Source organism: Bos indicus, chromosome 7 (assembly GCF_029378745.1).
Source record: "Bos indicus isolate NIAB-ARS_2022 breed Sahiwal x Tharparkar chromosome 7, NIAB-ARS_B.indTharparkar_mat_pri_1.0, whole genome shotgun sequence".
NCBI lineage: Eukaryota > Metazoa > Chordata > Mammalia > Artiodactyla > Bovidae > Bos > Bos indicus.
In genome coordinates, this window is record NC_091766.1 from 5,457,455 (window position 1) to 5,479,947 (window position 22,493).

At 51.0% G+C, this 22,493-nt stretch overlaps 1 protein-coding gene across 5 annotated transcripts in view; it reads left to right on the top strand.

The window, feature by feature from the left end:
* The first annotated feature begins 4,819 nt into the window (after nt 1-4,819).
* UNC13A (unc-13 homolog A) overlaps nt 4,820-22,493 on the top strand; it is a 69,483-nt gene continuing 51,809 nt past the window's right edge. For all 5 annotated transcript variants that reach the window (XM_070792560.1, XM_070792556.1, XM_070792559.1 and 2 more), the window contains exons 1-7: nt 4,820-4,927; nt 14,350-14,379; nt 14,969-15,068; nt 17,106-17,223; nt 18,829-18,952; nt 19,659-19,732; nt 20,582-20,636. In XM_070792560.1, the coding sequence (XP_070648661.1) occupies nt 4,906-4,927; nt 14,350-14,379; nt 14,969-15,068; nt 17,106-17,223; nt 18,829-18,952; nt 19,659-19,732; nt 20,582-20,636 (523 nt within the window). In that variant the 5' untranslated portion in view covers nt 4,820-4,905. The remainder of the gene's footprint in view (nt 4,928-14,349; nt 14,380-14,968; nt 15,069-17,105; nt 17,224-18,828; nt 18,953-19,658; nt 19,733-20,581; nt 20,637-22,493) is intronic.

Below are 22,493 nucleotides of genomic sequence, written 5' to 3' on the forward strand. Positions count from 1 at the left end.
AAAATTTAATCCATAGAGACAGAAAACAGATTAATCGTTGCCAGGGCCTCAGGGGAGAGGGGAATGGGGAGTGCCTGCTGATAGGGATGGGGTTTCCTTTTGGGGTGATGGAAATGTTTTAGTTCTAGATAGAAGTAGTACTGTTTTTTCCAGTGGTCATATATGGATGTGAGAGTTGGACTATTAAGAAAACTGAGCACCAAAGAATTGATGCTTTTGAACCGTGGTGTTGGAGAAGACTCTTGAGAGTCCCTTGGACTGCAAGGAGATCCAACCAGTCCATCCTATAGGAAATCAGTCCTGAATATTCATTGGAAGGACTGATGCTGAAGCTGAAGCTCCAATACTTTGGCTACCTAATGCGAAGAACTGACTCATTTGAAAAGACCCTGATGCTGGAAAAGATTGAGGGCAGGAGGAGAAGGGGATGACAGAGGATGAGATGGTTGGATGGCATCACCGACTCAATAGAGATGAGTTTGAGTGAACTCCGGGAGTTGGTGATGGACAGGGAGGCCTGGCGTGCTGCAGTCCATGGGGTTGCAAAGAGTCGGACACGACTAGCAACTGAACTGAACTGAACTGAGTAGTGCCTGCACAACATTGTGACTATACTAAATGCCACTGAACTGTCCACTTTAATATACGTAAATGGTAAATTTTGTGATTATTTTATGACAATAAGATAAAGGAATTTAAAATTAAGAGCTTCTTAGAAACTTCCACTCACCACTTCCATTCACCACTTCAGTTCAGTCAGTTCAGTCGCTCAGTCGTGTCCGACTCTTCTCGACCCCATGAATCGCAGCATGCCAGGCCTCCCTGTCCATCATCAACTCCCGGAGTTCACTCAGACTCACGTCCATCGAGTCAGTGATGCCATCCAGCCATCTCATCCTCTGGCGTCCCCTTTTCCTCCTGCCCCCAATCCCTCCCAGCATCAGAGTCTTTTCCAATGAGTCAACTCTTCGCATGAGGTGGCCAAAGTACTGGAGCTTCAGCTTCAGCATCATTCCCTCCAAAGAAATTCCAGGGCCCATCTCCTTCAGAATGGACTGGTTGGATCTCCTTGCAGTCCAAGGGACTCTCAAGAGTCTTCCCCAACACCACAGTTCAAAAGCATCAATTCTTCGGTGCTCAGCCTTCTTCACAGTCCAACTCTCACATCCATACATGACCACAGGAAAAACCATAGCCTTGACTAGACGGACCTTTGTTGGCAAAGTATGGTCTCTGCTTTTGAATATGCTATCTAGGTTGGTCATAACTTTCCTTCCAAGGAGTAAGTGTCCCTCCCCACGAGTCTGGGCTGGGCTTAGTGATTTGCTTACAAATGACAGAGCAGGGAAAGGTGAAAACGATAGCTTGAGAGTGGATAAACTTGGCAGATAACACCTTACCCAGGTGATCAAAATTAACATGCTCTGTGACATCATTGGCCATCAGGGACCTCCGGTATGAAATGATGTGGAGGGAACCCCAGATCTGTGGTCTTCCTCCCGAACCCGATAACCCCAGTCTAATCATGAGAAAATATTAGATGAACCCAGATCAGGGTGTTTTCATCAAAATACCTGGCCAGTGCTCTTCAAAATTATCAAGGCCATGAAAAATGAGGCAAAAGAAACTCACAGAGAGGAGGAGATCAAGGAGATAAGATGACTAAATGCAACACAGGAGCCTGGATTGGATCGTGGACCAGAAAGAGACTATTAGTGGAAAAACTAGTGAAATATAAAGTTTGCAATTTAGTTAACAATAAGTGAATAATAAATGCCAATGTTGATGTTTTAGTTTTGACATATGTATCTTGTAGGGCCTTCCAGGTGGTACAGTGGTAAAGAATCTGCCTGCTAAAGCAGGAGATGCAAGAGACGCAAGTTCTATCCCTGGGTCGGGAAGATCCCCTAGAGTAGGAAACAGCAACCCACTCCAGTATTCTTGCCTGGAAAATTCCATGGACAGAGGATCCTGGTAAACTACAGTCCATGAGGTACAGAGAGTCAGACATGACTGAGCAACTGAGTATGATGTACCTTGTAACCATATGTAAGATGTTAATATTAGTGGAGGCTGGATGAAGGATATGCAGAAATGCTCTGTGCTTTTTAGAGCTCTGTACTTCTGCAGCTTTTTTATACATCCAACATCTTTCCAAAATAAAAAGGTTATTTTAAAAATTAAGAGCTTCTGTTGAGAAAATGACACCATGAATAGAATAAAAACAAGCCACAAAATTGGAGATTTTTACAACACATGAAACCAACAACAGAGTCATAACTACAAATCAATAGGAAAAGACCATCGTATTTTTTAAATAAAAGACTTCAACAGGCATTTCACCCTCATAAGAAACCAAAAAATTACATAAAGTGTTCTACTTTATGAGCAATCGGAAAGCTAATCAAGACAAAAATGAGGCACCATTTCACCCTTTCTATTTTGGAACAATTCAAAAACCCAGACAACTCAAAGTGTTGGCAAGGATGTGGAACAGTCAGATGCTTATATGATGCTATTGCAATGTAGATTGCTGAAGCCACATCAAAACAAGTTGAATATTATTTCATGAAGCCAAGTATGTAGGTGTTTTATGATCAAGCTATCACTACTCGCGTGTACCAGCCTACATTTCTGAGAATGGTTATAAAAGCTGTGTTTGTGATAATCCCAGTGGGCAAACAACCTTAAAGTTCACCAACTGGAAGGTAGATAAAGATGTACTAATCAGGAACTTCTCTGGCAATCCAGGATTAAGACTCCTCGCTTCCACTGCAGGGGGAATGGGTTCGATTCCTGGTTGGAGAACTAAGATCCTGCATTCCATATAATTAAATAAACAAATACTTTAATAAAAATGTAATAGGTCAGAGGAATACTATACAGCAGTGAAAATGCATGCTCTACAGCTAACCACAGAAACTCAGATGAATATCAGTAAAATCATGTTGCACACACACACAAAGTTATAAGAATGTGAGTTTCATTCTAGTTGTGTCAAGTAAAAAATATACAAACCGGAACCATGATAAATATGTGGTAAAACTATGAGGAAAAGTAGGGGAATGAAAAACAAATTCAACATAGTTCATCCTTCAGAGCCGAGACAATAGATTGGGGAGGGGCAGCGGCCCACAGGATCTTCCACTGTGATGATACTGTTCTGTATTCAAGCACCTGTCATTGCTGCTCCTTATTCCTCATGCTTGCTCCTTGGAAGAAAAGCTACGACAAACCTAGACAGCGTATTAAAAAGCAGAGACATCACCTTACCGACAAAAGTCCATATAGCCAAAGCTTTGGCTTTTCCAGTTGTATTGATGTGAGAGTTGGACCATAAAGAAGGCTGAATGTTGAAGAACTGAGGCTTTGGGGCTCTGGTGTTGGAGGAGACTTTTGAGAGTCCCTTGGACTGCACGGAGATGGAACCAGTCAATCTTAAAGGAAATCAATCCTGAATATTCATTGGAAGGACTGAAGCTGAAGCTCCACTACTTTGCCCACCTGATTTGAAGCACTGACTCATTAGAAAAGACCCTGATGCTGGGAAAGATTGAAGGCAGGAGAAGGGGATGATATGGCAAGATGGTTGGATGGCATCACTGACTCAATGGACATGAGTTTGAGCATGCTCTGAGAGATGGTGAAGGACAAGGAAGCCTGGTGTGCTTCAGTCCATGGGGTCACAAAGAGTCAGACACGACTGAGTGACTGAACAACAACAAAGTCCTTACCTATGGTTAATGGGTATGGAATAAAAAATGTTAAGGCAATGAGAATCACAACAATGGTTAATGTTATACATTACTATCCCAAGTGCTTTCAGGTGTTAACTTATACAGTATATCCTGCAACTCTGTGAAGGAGTTCCTGTTACCTCTGTTTTACAGGCAGGGAAACTGAGGCAGAGTGGTCACATGACCTGTCTGAGGTCATGCTGGTGATTACAGGCAGAGTTGGGTTTTGAACACAGGCTTCACTAACTCCATATACATCTTGTGTTGATGAAGTTCCTTCATGTATGCTGGGGGCTGGGGACTCTCTGGGGCTCAGCCTCTGGGACTGTTCTGGGTACTGGCGTTACGGAGTGAACAGGTTTGTTGGCCACCAGCTCACTTGGAACTGCCGGGTCAGATGTGTGGAGAGAGATGGTGAGCAGAGCTATGCTGGGGTCAGGGCCCAACCAGAGGAAGAGTTGGAATCCAGGGGAGTCCAGAAAGGTGAAGTCAGGGCTCAGTTTGGGGGAATTAGGTAAGGCTTTCTGGAGAAGGGTATATTCAAACTGGGCATTGATGGATGAATAGGAGTTGCCAGTTACACAAGGGAGTGAAGGATGGAATCCAGTCCAAGTATGTGCAAAGATCCACAGGCTGAGCAAAACAGGGACACAGAGAGAGACCTAAACAGGACGTGGCAGAGACACAGAGAGACTGGACAGAGGCACAGAGGGAGACACATTACCGAGAGAGACCGGGAGCCAGAGAGGAGAACAGAGAGACAGAGGCAAAGAGACAGAGAAATAGAGATACTCAGAAAGAGCAGAGAGACAGCCAAGATCTTGAGGTTGAGGGCTAAAGGAGAAACGAAAACACGTAGAATCAGAAGGGAATCTGCGTGGTGGCCGCCCTCAGCCCCCACCTGCTCCGGCCCTTTAAACCCCACCCCCACCCCTCGAGCTCGCTGCGCCCTCGCCCCATCAGGCGTCCGTGGGCTCCGCCCGCCAGGCTCACATCAGCACCACGTCAGGAGCTGTCCGCGCCCCCGGTGCTGAACCAAGATGGCCGGCGGCGGAGGCCGGGCCCCGGCGTGAGCTGAGCGAGCGCGGGCTGCAGCCCCCGCCATGCCCCACCCCAGCGGCAGCTAAACCTGACCTGACAGAGCCGGCCCGCCGGCGACTCTGGAGACATGTCTCTGCTTTGCGTTGGAGGTAGGAGGCGAGGCTGCGGGACGGGGAGCGATGTGGACCCTAACTGGGCTCGGGGTCCGTGTGGATGCGGCTGGGCTCCTGAGGGGGTGACCCGCGTACACGCGGCTGGACTTATGAGGGGGTGGCCCTTGTAGAGAAGTCAGGGTGCCTGAGAAGGTGATCCATGTAGACACAGCTGGGCCCTCAAGGGGTGCTGGTTGCCCCTGTTGGGGTCGTGTGGACATGGCTGAACGCGGAGGCCCGTGTGGACGCGGGCAGGGGTTCGGGGCTCCATCTGGAAACGGTCTAGTCTGGGTTGTCTGTGTTGAACAAGTTATTATAGGGTTCGTGTGGAAGGAGCTGTAGTTCGAATGAATCCTGCAGGGTCCTTGGAAGGAGTCTTGGACTGTAGGCTGGGATGCGGACCCGCCTCGGAATTCGGAGGAGTGCAGGGGGAGCGGTCTCCAAGCCCTGGGCGTGTAAGATTTGGGTAGAGGGGCTTGACTGTTAGGACTACCGGTGCGCTCTAGGCACTCCTCACCCTGGGAGTGGAGCGGACTTGGGGAGGAGGCCGGGGAGACCCCTTCCAGCATCCTAAGAGAGCTGTGATGGAGGGGTCTGGAGGCGCTTTTCCAGTTACCTCTTTGGTTTCCCTAGTGGGGGCTGGGGGAGTCGCCTGAGGGCCTCACCCTCTCAGCCCTCTTTGGCCCCACGGAACAAACACCTATCCGACCTTCTCCGCAGGGAGCCGACCCCTTGGAAGTACAGTAGCCCCCTGCACCCCTCACGGCCCATCCTCACCTCACCCACTTTGCGCTGGAGGGAGGGAGGAAGGGAGAGGTGGGGTGGAGCTATTTTGGGGCCAGAACGCCATCTGCACCGAGGCCCACGCCCAGGCCCACGCTCTGCGTTTGGGTGGGTGGAGTGAGAGATTCCGGAGGGCCATGACTCCTTCCACCCCCCCCCCCCCCAACCCGCCGCCGCACCCCTGAGGCAGGGTAGGGGAGAAGCCAGCCCACCTGGACCAAGGCGCCTGGGGCACTCCTGAGTTCTCAGCAGGGGGCCTTGGCGGCGGGGGTGGTGGCCCAACCAGGGTTCAAGGCTTATAGAGAGCTCAATCTTGGGTTTTAAGTACCGAGGTCCACCTCCCCTCACTTCTACTCCCTTCCAGAAGGCTGAGGTGGAAGAAGAGGTGTATTGGCCAAGCCTGAGCCAGCAGGCTTCAGGACACCTTAGGCAGCCCGGAGTGTGATGTGTGTGTGTGTGTGTGTGTGTGTGTGTGTGTGTGTGTGTGAAAGAGAATGAGAGAGAGAAATCTAGAGATGGGGAGAGAGAGAGAGAGAAGGATGATGAACCCCGGCCTTCTGGACCCTGGTGGGAAGGCCCAGGAGCCGGGAACCGCCCCCGCTGCCCCTCCCCCTTTCTCCCCTCCCCCTGTGCTGTGACTCTCCATTCACAAACCCAGCCCCGCCCGCCCGCTCCCCGCCGCGGTGGCTTCCCGTGTACTGCTAGCGCGGGGCTGTGCTGGCGTGGACGCGGGTGTTCTTAAAGGGACAGGTGCCTCCTTTCCTTGAACTCATTCCTGACGGGCGGGGCTGGTGGTGGGCGAAGGGCCGGTAAAATCAAAAGTCAACTCGTTCAGCCCTTAACCTAAGGAGTTAGGAGAGTCGAGAGGCGGAGCAGACCACCATGCATCCCTCACAGTCTAGGCCCAAGGGGAGGGGGAGGTGAACATCCAAACCCCCTACTGGCCCCTCTCCCCTCCTCTGAACTGCCTAACACTTGAGAGGGGATAGCCCTGGAGGAGGGGGTCAATGGGGGTTCCTGGCTGACTCCTCCAAGCTCACTCTCCTCTGCCCCCTAGCCCCATCTCTTCTCTGAAATCTCACCCTTAACTCTGATGCAAACTGGAGTCTTGGCTACAGGGGTGGTGTGAAGCGGAGGCAATAAGAGGGGTGAGAAAGAATTGTATTGGATGACTTTGTGGAACTTATAGGGAAGGAGTCAGCAGAGTAGAGGGGGCTCGCTGGGAGGAGTAAGAAAGGGGATGAGGTGGGAAGTAGAGCCCTGAGGTGTAACACGAACAGCTGATGCTGGGAAAGGCTGTGTGTGTGTGTGGGGGGGGGGAGTGGGGGGGTGACAGGGAGAAGCAGGGAGAGAAAGAATTGCTGAATGGAGTGGGGGTGATGCCCAGAGTGGGACGTCTTGAAGGCTGAGGGGGAAGGGGGAAGGATCAGGGCTTTCCTTGGATCTGAGTTCATCCTCAGAGTTGAGGAAATACCTGCCCCTGACCCAGGGACCCACCCATGTTTGCCCACACCGGCACACACTGGGGCCAGTACATCCATGCTCAGGCTTGCCTGCCTTGTGTGAACAGAAGTGCTTAGGATTCACCAAGTATCTATGAAGACCATGTGCCTGTGACTGTGCATTCATGGACACATGTGCAGATTTGCATGCCTATTGACACACACATACATATACACTGGACACAGTCTGTGCCACGGACATGGTCCCCATGATACAGGCATGTGTATCTGTACACACACACACACACACACACACACGCACAGATATATCCACACATGTTTGATGCATGTTTATAGTATCCATGTCACCTAAATATCAACACATGCCCTAACACTCAGTCCTGTACCTATGTATACCTGTTAGGGCCCAAATCACAAAAGACACACATGTACACAAGAGTACATGCCAAGGCCATATATGAACACACATGATAACCCTTCCCTGGACTTTCAAAGCTGTCACTTTGAGCAGGTGGCTGATGCTGCACGCACACACACACTAGTATATGTAGCTTCAGAGGAGTCTGCATGTGTATGCAAGTAAACAAAAATACACATGCTATACAATTGCATAGTGCATACACACACACACACAACAGGTGTTTATATTTAAGATATCACTCAAAAGCCTGCACATACCTAAGCTCACACCAGCATGTCCCACATACAGCCACACCCCACTCCACAGCACATATGTGCAGGCCCTCACCTGCACTCAGATGGTGCACATGTGTAATTATCCCACCACACATGTACACACACACACACTCATGTACACTCACTTGCCTGCCCTGGTAACGAGCAAATACACATTCAAGCACACACAATGCAATTCTTGTGTGCATATCCTGAACTTACATATGGGAGACTACCCTGTATAGACCTGGCCTCTGTCCCCTCTCATTTCATTATGTAGAGCCCCATTGCCCCTCCCCAACCTTAATTCACTTTCTAAGTCTTGGCAGAGTCCCAAGGCTGCTAATAGCAAGTGCCACTTAACTCCTTTGTGAATTTATTCATATATTTACTCAGCAAGCATTGAGTACCCACTATATGCCAGGCACTGGTCCTGGCTCTTAGAACCTGGCCTTACTCCTGGCCTCATGCTGGTGGAGTCAGATTGGGAGGGATGGGGAGCTAAGGAGAAGGGTTTCCATGGCCCTTTTCCTCTGGCAAGCCTACCCCATTCCTATCATCACCATTTGCCTGTGTCTCAGAAGATGAGGGGAAACTGAGAAGAGAGATCTTGCTCTAGGTGGAGGGCATATGCAAAAACATGATGGTAGTACTTTGGTTCCAGACCTCCCTATATGTCTTGTGGCATTTTGTTAGGCCACTCAGTGTTTAAAAGGCTTCATAAATATTTGATGACTGAATGTTGCATATAAATTAACAATGCATTTGAAGGTGAGTTTGCCTCACAACTGATAATGATATCTACAACAAGTTCCATCTATCCAGCATTCCACAGGCATAGTTTTTAGGACTTTTATGCCCATTCCCCACTTTAATCCTCAGAGCAACCCATATTACAGATGAGGAAAACTGAGGCTCATGGAAGTTCAACAACTTGCCTGGTGCCACAGAGTCAGAGGTATAGCTGCCTGACTCCACAGTCTACTAGGAGTGAAGGGTGAAGGTCAAGGCTACCCTCAGCCTTCAGGACCTGGAGACACCTAAGTCCTTGCCATGGGGTGAGAATCTGTCTCAGGTTCATCCTTTTCCTTCATCCACTCAGTAAACAGACACATCATGATTTCCCCATTCATCATGGCTGTTCCCCTGCCTCTCTCCCAGGAAGCCTTCACAAATCTCTCTGCCTCTTGCTGCCCTGTTTCTGATACCATCCAGCCAGGGGGTGGGGGAACTGCATCTGGGTATTTGCTTCTACCACCCTCGTAGGCTGCCTCTGGGTTTGGCTCTGATTCATCTTCAGGGCTGCAATCTCAGCTATCTACCTATCTTGCACCTCACTTTCCTCCTGCATACAATGGGTTTCCTCTGTGAATTTATTTTATTTTTAGATTTATCAACTTACCTGTGAGGTGCCGACCAGGACATCCTGAGTCCAGAAGGCCTGGGTTTGAATCCCCAAATCCACCACTTCCTGGAAAGTCCCATAACTTTTTCATTCCTCAGTGTGTCTATCTGTAGAATGGGCACACTAATAGCGTACACTGCCTAGATTTACTGGAACTCTCCAGTCAGATGAGGCATGGAGAGATACTGGCATGATGCATGGCTTCTGGAAAGTTTCAATAAGTGTGAGCCAAAGGCAGGAAAAATCAATGACGGTGTTTTTATTAATGGGGACTAAAAGCTCCGTGAGTGTAGGACATTTCCTGAGAGCTCACTGCGTTCTCAGGCCTGAGGATGGCTCAGTGATACACAGAGGGGGCAAAAGAAGTACCAATTCTTGGAAGTACTTGGGTAGGGATGAAAAGTTCAGCACCGCGGACAGTTCAGAGAGGAGCCATAGATTTCAGCACCGTGGACAGCACGGTTCCGCGTCACTGGACCCGCTCTCAGTGCTGGACTGCTGGAGGAAGCAATGACGTCATTCTTTCAATGACCAGTATTTAATAAGCACCTACTATATGCCAGACATAGTTCTAAGTGGTGCTTGGTAAGCAACACTGACTATCTGTCAAGGTTCTTGGTGTGTTTTTTTCACCTATGGCTTCAATTGGGTTCTGGCTTATTTCTGTCCATGGATGATGAGAGTCCTCATTTATTCTCTCCCAGATGCCAAGTCAGAGGGACCAATGTCCTCATCACAAAGCCCATGTCTGCTACAAACATTGCATATTAAATACCAGACTTCCTAGAATCTAGTTTTGAATTCTCTATGCTTCCCTTCTACCATGTGTAGTGTCTTCTGACACCCAATAAGCACCTCCTGTGGGTGGGCTTTTGGAAAGTGAAAGTCGCTCAATTGTGTCTGACTCTTTGTGACCCCATGGACTATACAGTCCATGGAATTCCTCTGGCCAGAATACTGGAGTGGGTAGCCTTTCCCTTCCTTAGGGGATCATTCCAACCTAGGGGATCGAACCAAGGTCTCCTGCATTGCAGGTGGATTCTTTACCAACTAAGCTATCAGGGAAGAACCTCCTGTGGGTGGGCTTTTAGCCGCTTCCATTGATGGCTGGAACTCTCTATTCCTCCACTCCCACCACCAGGCCTGGCAGGTTAATGGACCCCAAGGACTGGAGTCTATCTCAATTAGAATCCAGAGTCATCTAGGCCAGTGCGTTCTCAGGCCTGAGGATGGCTCAGTGATACACAGAACCTGTGCATCTGACTACCCACCCCTCCATTCCCCTCCCCCTTCCTGTGTCCCCTCCCCCATCGTGAGCCGCCTCCAGCTCTCTGAGCCCCCATCCCTTAGTCCCCTACCTTCCTCCTCCTTACCTCATACCCTATTCCCCCGCATCCAGGGTACACTTAAAATTCAACCAAATAATAAAGATACTAGTGATGGTAATAATAATAGGAACAACAGTATAATAATGGTAATGCTAATAATGAAGAAGAAAGGGGAGAAGACAGAAGAGAAAGGAAGAAGAAACTGAGACCAAGCAGGGCCATTTTCTAGATACAGAAACTGAGGCCCAGAGCCTGGCAGTGCCAATGCCTTGCTCCCACCGCCACCGGCTCTGCCCCCGGCAACAACTGCCTGTGCAACGACATTAATCAGCCAGCGCCGATGGGCGCTGGGGGGTGGGGTGGGCAGGGACCGAGGAGTCCGCAGGCTGCTGACCTGGCCGTGACGCGGTATCTCCAGCCCGTCTGTCAGTGGGCACCTCCCCCACTCAGCACTCCCCGCGGTCGCGTAGCTCACGCCCTCGGCGCCCACGTTATAAATAGCCCGGTGCTTGTGACCAGGAGCTCGCGAAGGAGGGGCGGCGCTTCCGCCCTGGTGACCCCGATACCGCGGGCAGGAGGAAGGCGGCGGGGCGGAGATGTGATGACAATGACTCGGTTCGCTGGCTGACGGGGAAGAGAGATGGGGAGAGAGCCGTGACTCTTTCTCGGAGCCCCTGCCTCCAAGCCCTCTCTTCCTACAGAGCCCCTCCCCCAGGCTACCCGCCCCTCCATTCCCCTCCCCCTTCCTGTGTCCCTTCCCCCATCGTGAGCCGCCTCCAGCTCTCTGAGCCCCCATCCCTTAGTCCCCTACCTTCCTCCTCCTTACCTCATACCCTATTCCCCCGCCATGAGCTTCCTACTTTGAACCCCCTTCTCTGATTCTCCATTCTTCTCTGAACTCCGTCTCCCACCCTGAGTCTGACCATCCTCCCTCTGAGTCCCCATGATGAACCAACACTGATGTCCTCACCCTGGATTTTCTGAAGGGGCCTGGGGCCCTGCTGTTAGAGCTAGAGCTCTCTGACAATCTCCCACTGCCAGTGGACCCCAGCTGAGCCCTTTACCCTCTGGCCTAGAAAGGATTAGGGAGAAGGGAAGGGAGAGAGACTGAGGGACTAGGAACAAGAGAGACAGAGACAGAGAGAGAAAGGGAAGAAGACAGACAGAAATATGACAGGAGTGGAGAGACACAGAATTGGAAGGAGGGAGCAGGGAGAGACCTTCTTCCTGGAGGAGAGGATGAAGGACAGACCTTGGACAACTTGCTTCCCCTCTGAGACCTGCCCCTCCTAGAACTGCAGGGACCCAGGTTGGGTCAGACACCAGTGAGCTCCTCTGATCCCTCAGGGCCAGGCACCTACCCCACTCTGGTACCTGCTCCCAACTTTTCTTTCCCAACCCTGCCTCTCCTCTCTGCAGCATCTCCCCTGCCCGCCCTCCCTAGTGCAAATCTGTGTGTCTCTTTCTGTCTCTCTGTGTCTCTGTCTGTCTGATTCTCATGTCTTATCGCCCCTCACTTCTTCTCGCTCATTTTCCTTTCTCTCCTGTTGATGCCCCTGTGTGTGCCTTTCTGAGCCTCTGTGTCTCTCCCATCCTTCTCCCTCCCCATCCTCCCCGTGCACCCTCCTCCCCCATTACAGAGTCATTAGGTTTGCCAGCTGAAGCTCCCCCAGGAGGGAGGCCTGGAGCTCCTGCTGGGCACAGTCCTAAGTGCCCCTAAGCCTCACTCAGTCCCAGGGGTGAGGGGCTAGGTGGGTGGGCTCTCTGTAGTCCGGGTGGGGCTGAGGGTATGAGAGGGGGCATGTGGGACAGGGGGAGGGACCTTGTGGGAGAGAGAACTTTGCATGTGCAGTTATGTGCCTCAAGTGGGAAGATTTTGGATGCGGAAGAAAGAGACAGAGAGGGAGAGACGGAGATGGAAGCCCATAGAGGGGGTTTCACTTGCCCAGAGTCACACAGCACCATAGTCTGAATCCAGCTCCACCTGACTCCATGCTGAACCAGGGCTCAACTTTCCTAATGCCCAGTCAAGGGCTCTATCTACCTTCTACTTTCCAAAACCAAATCCAGGTATAGTGGGCATTTGCATTTAAAATCTGGGTCTTAGGGTGATGGTGGTGTTGGTATAGGAAGGCGCTCATTCCCTCTTCTGCTCTGCAACTCTGGGGAGCTCACTCAGTGCTTCTGGGCACCAGTTCCCACCCCCACAGTCGATCTGCAATGGGAACAAGTAGTATTTACTGACTAGTGTTTAGAGCCACCCTACTTCCCCAGCCCTTGATGGGAATTCTCTTTTCACTGGCTCCATTCAGGTACTTCTTTGAGAAAGAAATTCAAGTGGTGAGGACAGAGAAATGAAATCCCTATGGGAGATTGAATCCCAGATGGGAGGCCATTGTACTTGCAAGGAAAAAGGCTGAACTTGACTCTCAAAAAAAAAAAAAAAAAAAAAGGAGAAAGAATAGAAATGCAATTCTGATTGTAGGAATTTATCCTTTAACTTACTTGCACACACTCTTCAAGACATGCAGAGGGTATGAAATGTTACCATTTGTGTAGGAAATAGCACACACGTGCACACAACTGCTGATGCATGGACTATCTGTCTCCAGTCCCACGAGGAACAGCTAATGTTGATTGCATCCTGGAGGGATAGTGAGAACTGGGGTAGAAAGAGCCTCATTTTCATCGTATAATCTTTGGGTTGCTTTGGATTTTGTAAAATATGCATGATTGCTTGCTCAAACAAAAATAGTCTCTTGAAAAGTTTAAAGGGAAAAGGAAATACAGAAACCAGGAGTGAGGCCTCAGTTTGGCAGCAGCTTTTGGGTGGGAGTAGAGAGTAATGGTAGAGAAACACATTGAGGGCAGATATAGAATCTGGGAGATATTGAAAGTGAAAGTTTAATACCCTGTAAGAAAGTCCAGTAATGAATGAAATTGCTTTGAATCACTCGGGGCTGTGGGGTTATGTAAAATATGAAGAGACTGGACCACCTGGGACCCTGAGGTATATCTGGCTTGCGCCTTTCACAGTCAAGTAGGGCTGGACAAACTAACAACCTACCTGGCCAGGACTGGGATGTCTCTATGTACACTGCAGCTTCAGCTCTCTGGGTTGATTTTTCTCACTTCTCCCAATCCCTTTTGAATATTGGACTCTAAACCCTGGGAGCATTTGATAGGACACACTGAGCTGGACAGTTAGGGGAGAAGTCTCACTAATCTAACTGGGGGATGGGAATCATTGGAGATTGATTCTCCTTCCTCCTCGACCTCCTTCTCCCCGACTCCCTGGCTCCTTCTAAAGAAATCCTGGAGGGCTTCCTGTAGGAGGTCTCTTCTTTTGAATCTTTGTTCAATTGTGAGTAAAGTCACCACTGGAGGGAGGGAGGGAGCTTTGGGGAAATTTGATGGGGAGGAGGGTGGGACAGAGAATATTCCCAAGGTCCAAACTTCCTTCCGTCACAGGTCTGCCTGTGCTCATCTCTCTGATGACTTCTCTCTCTCCCACTCATCCCTGCCTCCCTCCTCTCCTTATTTCTCTTCCTCTCGTTGTCTCTGCCTCTGTCTTTATTATTCTCTTTTTTTAATCTGGTCTCTTTATCTGCCTCTTTTGCTCTGTTTTTTGCCTCTCTTCTCTCTCTCTTTCTGCGTCTCTCTCTCTATCTCTCTCACTATGTCTCTATTTTCCTGTGTCTCTCTGTCTCTCTCCTCCCCACCACTCTCCCGGTCTCCCTTCCCTATTTCTGTCTCTCTCCACAGTCAAAAAAGCGAAGTTTGATGGTGCCCAAGGTAAGTACCCTCTATTCCTGTCCTGTCCTGTGTTGCCTGTCTGTCTCTTAGAGAGATGAGGGAGGGTGTCTGAGCCAGTGATGGGGAACTTGAGCTGCACGTCTGCAAGCATCACAAAGAGCATCGGAATTGGTCCGGGGTCCCCCAGCAGTCTTCCCGACCATCCCCTGAAAACCCTAATGGGAATAGGGCTCACCCTGAGCCAGTGGTGCTTCCCAGGATCCTAAGAGAGGGCAGGGACTCTTAGATTAGGCTACGGGGAACAAAACTGGGGCTCAGAGAGGCAAAGGAAATTTCTTATGTCCGTGGATATTGGACGTCATCATTTCTAAGCATAAGGATTAGGCATCCCCAAATTCCCAGTCTCCTTGCACCAAGGCCCCACCCTGGTGTGCTCTGAGGCACTGGGGTGGGATTCTGGGGGCTGACCTGGGGGTGGGAGGCACAGAATCACCCCAGTGTATTGGACCTGGGGTGGCCCCCAGAACTCACAGACCCTTGGGGATCATAGTGGGGTCACTGAGAGCTTGGGAAGGGACACAGGGGGGTGCCTGAGCCCCTGCACTGACATCTGCCTTCACTGCCACAGAGAAATTCAACACCTACGTGACCCTGAAGGTGCAGAATGTCAAAAGCACGACTATCGCTGTCCGAGGCAGCCAGCCCAGCTGGGAGCAGGATTTCATGTTGTGAGTCTGCAGTAACTGGAACCTGCATGGCCTCACCCCCTGGCACAGTCAGGCCTGTCACTGGTCCCGCAAGGCACAGCCGGACACTCGGGTGTCGTCTGGGACTCCCCTCCCTCCTCCTTCAGCCCCTTGTCCAGTCATCAGCTTTGCCTCTGAAGCGCTTCTCGAATCCAGTCACTTTCTTTTGTCTCCGAGGCCAGCAGCCAAGTCCCCGCTGCCCGCCAGCCTCCACCCTGGCCTCCTGCTGCCATCCGCCTCCCGCAATCTGTTCTCCTCCAGGCAGCCAGGGGGATATTTTTAAAACTGCAAATCATATCCTGCCACTCTCCAAACTTGCCCCTGGCTTGTGGCTCATCAACCTCGAAACAAAGCCCATATCCCTCCCTGTAGCCCCCCGAGACCTGGTCCTTGTGACCTCACACCAGTATGTGCTCCATTTCTCCTGGCTCACCTGCCCCAGATACACTCACCTCTGCATGGTTCTGCCAACATGTCCAGCTTGTTCCTGCCTGCAGGACCTTTGCTCTTGTCCTCTCCCCATCCCAGCTGGCTCCTTCTGGTCCTTTGGGTCTGAACTGTGTCACCTCCTCAGGGCAGTCCCCTCTGATCACCACCCTCAAACTGTAATTGAAGAGTAGTGTCATGCCTCACCATCAATTGTAATTTTATCCATTTGTGTGACATTTGATACATTTCTGGCCCCTTCCCCTGGACTATGACCTCCAAGAGGGTAACGCCCTATTGGTCTCTGCCCCTGTGACCTCCATGCCAAGCACAGAGGCTGACACATAATAGATGCTCAATAAATATTTGTCTAAGAACTGAATGAATTCATGATCTGGACCCTCTTCTCAACCTGGAGCCACTTACGACCTCCTATTAAGTGAAGTGAAGTCATTCAGTCATGTCCGACTCTTTGTGACCCCATGGACTGTAGCCTACCACGCTCCTCCATCCATGGGATTTTCCAGGCAAGAGTACGCAAGTGGGTTGCCATTTCCTTCTCCAGACCATCTTCCTGACCCAGGGATCGAACCTGGGTCTCCCACATTGTAGGCAGATGCTTTACCATCTGAGCCATCAGGGAAGTCTCTAGGAAGACCTCCTATTACATCCTTCCTACTCTGATGATGGCCAACATCTGCCGTGACCTCTTCCAAGGCGTTGATTAAATCAGTTTTGCCTTATAGCCCTGGGAGAGAGTGTGCTAACACAATCCTCATGTTACAGATGAGGGAACAGAGGACCGGAGGGGCAAAGCCACCTGCTCAGTGTCATATAGCCTCTAGCTGGCAGAGCTGGAATGGGGACCCAGGCAGCCCTCAACCCCTGAGCAGAGGCTGGCTGGAGACTGTGGGAGGCCATGGGAGAATCCAGAGTTGGGATTCTGGAGCAAGGGGGCACTTAGAGAAGGGGAGGAAGGTGCTAGTCCTACAATTTAGGGGAAAGGTGAAGGGAGAGGGAAACAATAGTCCTCAACTTCCCCTAAAGCCAGTTACTGAATGACCAGATATATTCAAGGAGAACATTCCTTAAGATGAATCTTTGGTAAATTGGTAGATTCAGTGAATTGGACATTCATGAAGATTTTCCCCCAAAATCTCTACATTTCCTGCAGGGAAAGTGCTTAGAGGTGGGATCATTCATATGCTTAAGGGTGTCCCTGTATGACTGGAGAGGGATGACACTGGGAAGGATGAATTGCCCTTATCATGGGAGTAATAGGGAGCCATGGAGGGTGTTGGAGCCTCTTCCTCACTTAACCAGCATTCTCAGGGTCTGAGGGCTAGAGGAAGGGCCAGGTGAATTGAAGGTACATGTAATACTTGTCCCCACTCCTTCTTTCCCAACTTGGAATCCTGATTCTGCTGTGACACCCTAAGCATGTAACTTAGCCCTCTGGCCTCAGTTTCCCTCTGTAGAACAAGAACTACTGTGTCACCTTCCTGGCTGGCACTCATTCAGACCTGGGTTTGCATTCCAGTTGGTCATGTGTCCAAAGGCTATTGAACTGACTTTTCTGTCCTCTCTCAACAGTGAGATTAATCGCCTGGATTTGGGGCTAACGGTGGAGGTGTGGAACAAGGGTCTCATCTGGGACACGATGGTGGGCACTGTGTGGATCCCCCTGCGGACCATCCGCCAGTCCAATGAAGTGAGTGGTTGGATAGGAGTGCCTGGGAGGGGCCTAGAGGCCAGTGGTCTAAACGAGACAGGCCTCTCTCTCCATCTCCTGACAATGTTCACATAGGCGTTCAGGGTGGCTGTGGCAGCTCCAGTCACCAGGCTGTAAAGTCCTTCCATCTTGTCATTCTGCCTTTCTCCCCACGTGGCTTCCATCTCATGGCCCAAGATGGCTGGCCAAGGATTACCATTGCATCTGCATTCCAGTCAGGGGAGGGAAAGGTGACAAGGGAGGGGGTTTGCACTCCTAATCAAGGGCCCAAACTGGAAACTGCTCAAGGCACTTCACTCACATGTTATTGTCCAGAACTGGCATGTGGCCCCACCTACCTACAAGGGAATCTGGAGAATACAGTCTTTAGCTGCACAGCCCCACTAGAAATGTATCCCTACGGAAGAGAGGAGAAGGGATATTGTGAGCAACTAGCACTTTGTGCCCAGGTGGGCATCCGGGAGGGAGGTTGCAGCTGTCCCAGAGAAGTACTAGAAAATAACCTTGGCCTCCTTCTCTAGCCGCCTGGCCTTAAATCTCACCCCCTCCACTTGACCCCTAGAATCCTATCCTGCCCTCCCTGCCTATCACCCTGGGAGGCCTTCCAGGTGGCATCCACCAACTTTGCCAGCCTTATTTCCCCCACACCGCAACCTACACTCCTCACGGGTCCCACAGATGGCTTTTGAGCTTTCTTTCAGATACACTGTTCTCTGGGTTTCAAGTGTCCTCCTTTCCATCACCTTTAAGCCCAGCTCCAATGTCCTCTCCTCCAGGAAGCCCCCCTTGAATCCCTCAGCTCCCCTTCCAGCTTCTGGTCTTCCCATGGCTTTGTGGTGCTGGGAGTGTCTGTGTCAGACTCTGTGACTGTGGGCTTCTCAGGGATTGCCCAGTATGGCCCAGGCTTAGAGCAGGCACCAAGGAGGGTTTATTGCTTAATGAGTGAATGGAAAGGGAAGAAAGGGGTGCAATAGTCCAGGCAAGCGATTCCAAAAGGAAGCCTTGTGGCTGAACCACAATGTCCTCAGTGACCCCTCCCCCCAAGCATGAGGAGGGCCTTGTCATCTGGGACAACTGCGACCTATGGCTGGGGACCCTGGACTGCTCCCCTGACCCCTGCCAGCCTCTCCCTGGGGCTACAGAGCATCAGTCTCCTTTGAGAGATGAAAACTGAGGTTCAGAGTGGACCCCACTGCTCAAGAGCTCATTTCCCTGAACCAAGTGGGACTGGTTCATTCACTCTGGGGGTTTCCTCCCAGGATGGTGGTAAGATCAGGTCTTCTATCTGAAGCTGACCCCTCAGGAAGGATGAGCGCTGTGCGAGGCTGGGACCACCCCTACCTGACCCTGCAGGTCCCTCTCTCTGGGTTCCCCAGACTCACCATGATGCGTTGAATTTGTGACCCTTCTTCTTGGTTTCCTTATCTGAAGTGAGGATGTGGCCCTGTTCTTGGCCTAAGGGTGAGATGAAGGGAGAGAGGCATGGCACGTGAGGGCAGAGGCCTGCTGGCCCATGCACAGCAAGTGTGTGACTCACCTGGCCTCACGCGGGACCCCACCCCCTGTCACCCCACCGCCCCACAGGAGGGTCCTGGAGAGTGGCTGACCCTGGACTCTCAGGTCATCATGGCGGACAGCGAGATCTGCGGTACTAAGGACCCCACCTTCCACCGCATCCTCCTCGACACCCGCTTTGAGCTGCCCTTAGGTGAGTGTGGTTGGGGAGGCGTCGGGAGGAACACTTGCTCAGCCCCAGGAGAATGACCAGGCCTGGGTGGATCCAGATAACCCTTCATGTCTATAGCCATACCATCCTGAACGTGCCTGATCTCATCAGATGACCCTTCATTCTGAGGAGGAGGCTCCCCCTCCCCAGAAGAGAGTCTCCCAGATCATAGTCAGCAGAGATGTGTGCCTGCTGGATACAGAGCACACTCCAGCTCCTGCAGGTCACGAATGGGCTGCCAGTGCTTTTCAACCTATGGGGCTCAGATATGAGCTGTCCTGGCTGGCCCTTGGTGAGGTCTTAGGCTGCAGCAGTGAGCTGGATATGGAGAAGATACAGACAGAGGCAGAAAGACAAAGAGAGAGAATCAGAGAGAGATGTAGAGATAAGCAAAGGCAGAGACACAGAGAAGCCTCTCTACCTTTCCTGGAAGCAGCTCAGTTCTCCCATGTCATCCTTCCAAGAACCCATGGCATCCCCATCCCCTAATGCTAGGGTGCGCCTCCTCTCCTGTCTTCCATTCATTCCCAAGGCAGCTCTGGGTGGCGTGGTGGAGGGGGTGTTTCTGTTTTCCTGTCCTCTCTCCCCACTCACTGGAGACCAGCCCCATAGGCGGGCAGGACACACTGGATGGAGGCTGAGGGGCAGGGAGGGGCTCCCAGGCTCATGGCCAGGCCTCTGCCTCCAGACATCCCGGAAGAGGAGGCCCGTTACTGGGCCAAGAAGCTGGAGCAGCTGAACGCCATGCGGGACCAGGATGAGGTGAGCGTTGGCATCATCTTCCTCTCTTTCCTTCCTCTCTCTCTCCTTGTCTCCCCATGTCCTCCACCCTCTATTTCTCTCTCCACTTGTCTTCCCCTGTGTCTGTGTCTCTAACTCTGTAACCTGCCTAAATACTGTGACTCACATGGTCCAGTCTCAAACCAATGATGGCGTCAAGGAACAGACAGCCCACCAAGGACGTGATGATATCAATGGACTGAGGTTCTATATTTACTAAATACTCTTAAGGAGATGCAGAGGCCCCGTTACAGTTCTTAAAACCCCCTTTCTGCCCCTCACCCCTCAACTCCTCAAGTCACACTTTCAGGTTTTCTTAAAAATTTGCCTTTCCCACCAGCCCTTGCCCCCGTACCTGTTCTTCCCTGCCATCCCCCTTCTTCTGGGCTCTGTATTCTCACAGCTCAAAAACCCAGTGTGGCCCGGAAGACAGTCTTCAGAAGGTAAGGGCAGGGAAGAAAGAGCAGGCAAGTTTAGAACATTCTTTAGTGGGAGGCAGGGGGCAGAGGGAGTATCACTCACTTGTTAGTAATTTTTGTTCAAACTCAGCTCTCACCTTCTCCTTTCTTTAGCTCCCCGCTTCAGGGTTCTCTCTTCTCTCTCTCATTCCCCTCTGGGTTTTCCCCTCGTCTGTGTTTCTTTTTCTGTTTTTTCTATATCTGTTTCTCACTGTCTTTGTGTATCTCTCTCCCTCTTCCTCTGTGGACAGCTGTATCCTCCTCCAGAGGGAGGCAACTTAGGAGGCAGGGAAAGTCAAGAGGGAAGAGAACAGAGGGCTACGGCTTCTGGCAGCCCACTGAGATGAACCCTCTCTCCTTCCCTCCCCCACAGTATTCATTCCAGGATGAGCAAGACAAGCCTCTTCCTGTTCCCAGCAATCAGTGTTGTAAGTACTTCTCAGCTCCTTCCTGGGCACCAGATGAAACTCTCATCCTTCCTCTACCCCATGACTGTGCTCTGTAATGAATGGGTCACTCCCCTCCAATGATACGGGTCCTAAGAGTGAGCAGAATCCAGTCACAGTGTAGTGGAAAGAGGAAAAGATCTGGCCCTTGGGTTTGAATCTTGCCTTGCCATGTGGCCACTGGCATGCCAGGGTCTTTGTCTGATCCTTAGAGTTCCTGTCTTTGAAACAGGGGCATCTGATAGCCCCCCGCATTCTGATCTTTTTTGGAAGAATGCAGGACATCTAGAGGGTTGAAAAGCATTTTGCAGAGTCTTCAGTTCCGTTCCTTAGGTCCTGGATGAGGACCCATAACTCATTCAACAAACTTTCTTGAGGCCAGCACAGACCCCCAAGCAGCCCACAGTCAGACGATGCAGACAGACAATCCTGCCGACACATGTATAACAGGCTCCTATTTTCTTAGATAAAGAAGTGGAGGTCCAAGAGGAGGGGTGACTTGCCAAGGTCACACACGTGGCAGGAGGCAGAGCCCGGGTTTGAACCCAGGTTCCAGGGACTCCGAGTTGTCTTCTCTTTCCACTCTGCTGTATCTCTTAATGATGATGATGGTCACTGTATTCCTCTACACACTGCTCCTTCACCAAAGGCTGGACTTTTCAAGAGTGTTTATCCTCCTTGGTTGGCCCTGTAGACACTCGGATGCCCCCAGACCAGGTCTTCAAAGATCTAGGAGATGTCTTTCTCCTTAAAGCGCCCTCCAAGTCCTCTGAGATGGGGAAGTGAAAATTATAGTCTCTGGGCAAAACCCAAAGCCATGACACTTTGCCTCCACCCCACCCTTCAACCTCTTTCTCCTCTTCCATCTGCTTCCCCATCCTCCTCTCCTCCCCTCTCATGGTCTCTCCTGTATCCGTCTTCCCCCTGCCCCCCCCCCCCATTATGCCCAGGATATGTGATGATGGAGATTGGTGGAGGGAGGAGCTGAGCAACTGCAATTGAAGGACCCCATTCCTACACTCGCTTGGGGTGTGAGATGGAGAAGGTCCCTTGATTTCCACACCTGGGAAGGGATCACCACTGTTCTGAAGAAATTATAAGCCCCCTCTCTGGTGAATGGGGTCATTGAAGGATTGTGGTGGGAGCAGGGCCAGGCAAGGTGGGGGCAGGAGCAGATGACAAAGAGTACCTGGGCCGGTGACCTGAAGCCAGAGGTGGGTTCGGTTTAAGAATGGAGACCTACCACCCAGCATTTACTGCCAAGGTCTCCTGGGACTGTTTTATCACACTTATTTCACAAAGGAGGCAGCCGAGTGTCAGAGGAGTCAGAATTCTGGTCCAAGCTGTGTTTCTGAGATGCCAGAAGATGAGCTGAGGGAGTGAAGGTGTAGTTCTCTCCCTGGTTCTGACGCTCGGGCTCTGTGACTTTAGGCTGTTCACTCTGCCTTTCTGAGCGTTGTTTCTTCACTTATAAAATAAGAATCGTTAAAATAAAAACTCACACAACAGGGATGTTTCAAAGCTGAAGATCTCCAGTGCAGTGTTTCCTTCATTATCTGGAGGATGGGGAGGTGGGGGGAGAGGAATGAGGCGTGCTGACCCCAGACTTCAGAGATGGAAAACCCTGGGTCCAAATGGCTTCTTTATCACTTCCTGGCTGAGCTTGTGGTCTTGTCAGACAATGAGGATATGCTCCCTTCTTCCCAAGATGGTGAGTGAAGCTATAACAAAAGTCAGTGGTTACAGTGATACTCGGGAAAGATCCTCAGGGCAAAAGGGCATGGGGTCCTGGGTGGGAGGAGGAGATGGGGAGAATGAGGAGGATGGGGGAGCCCCCCT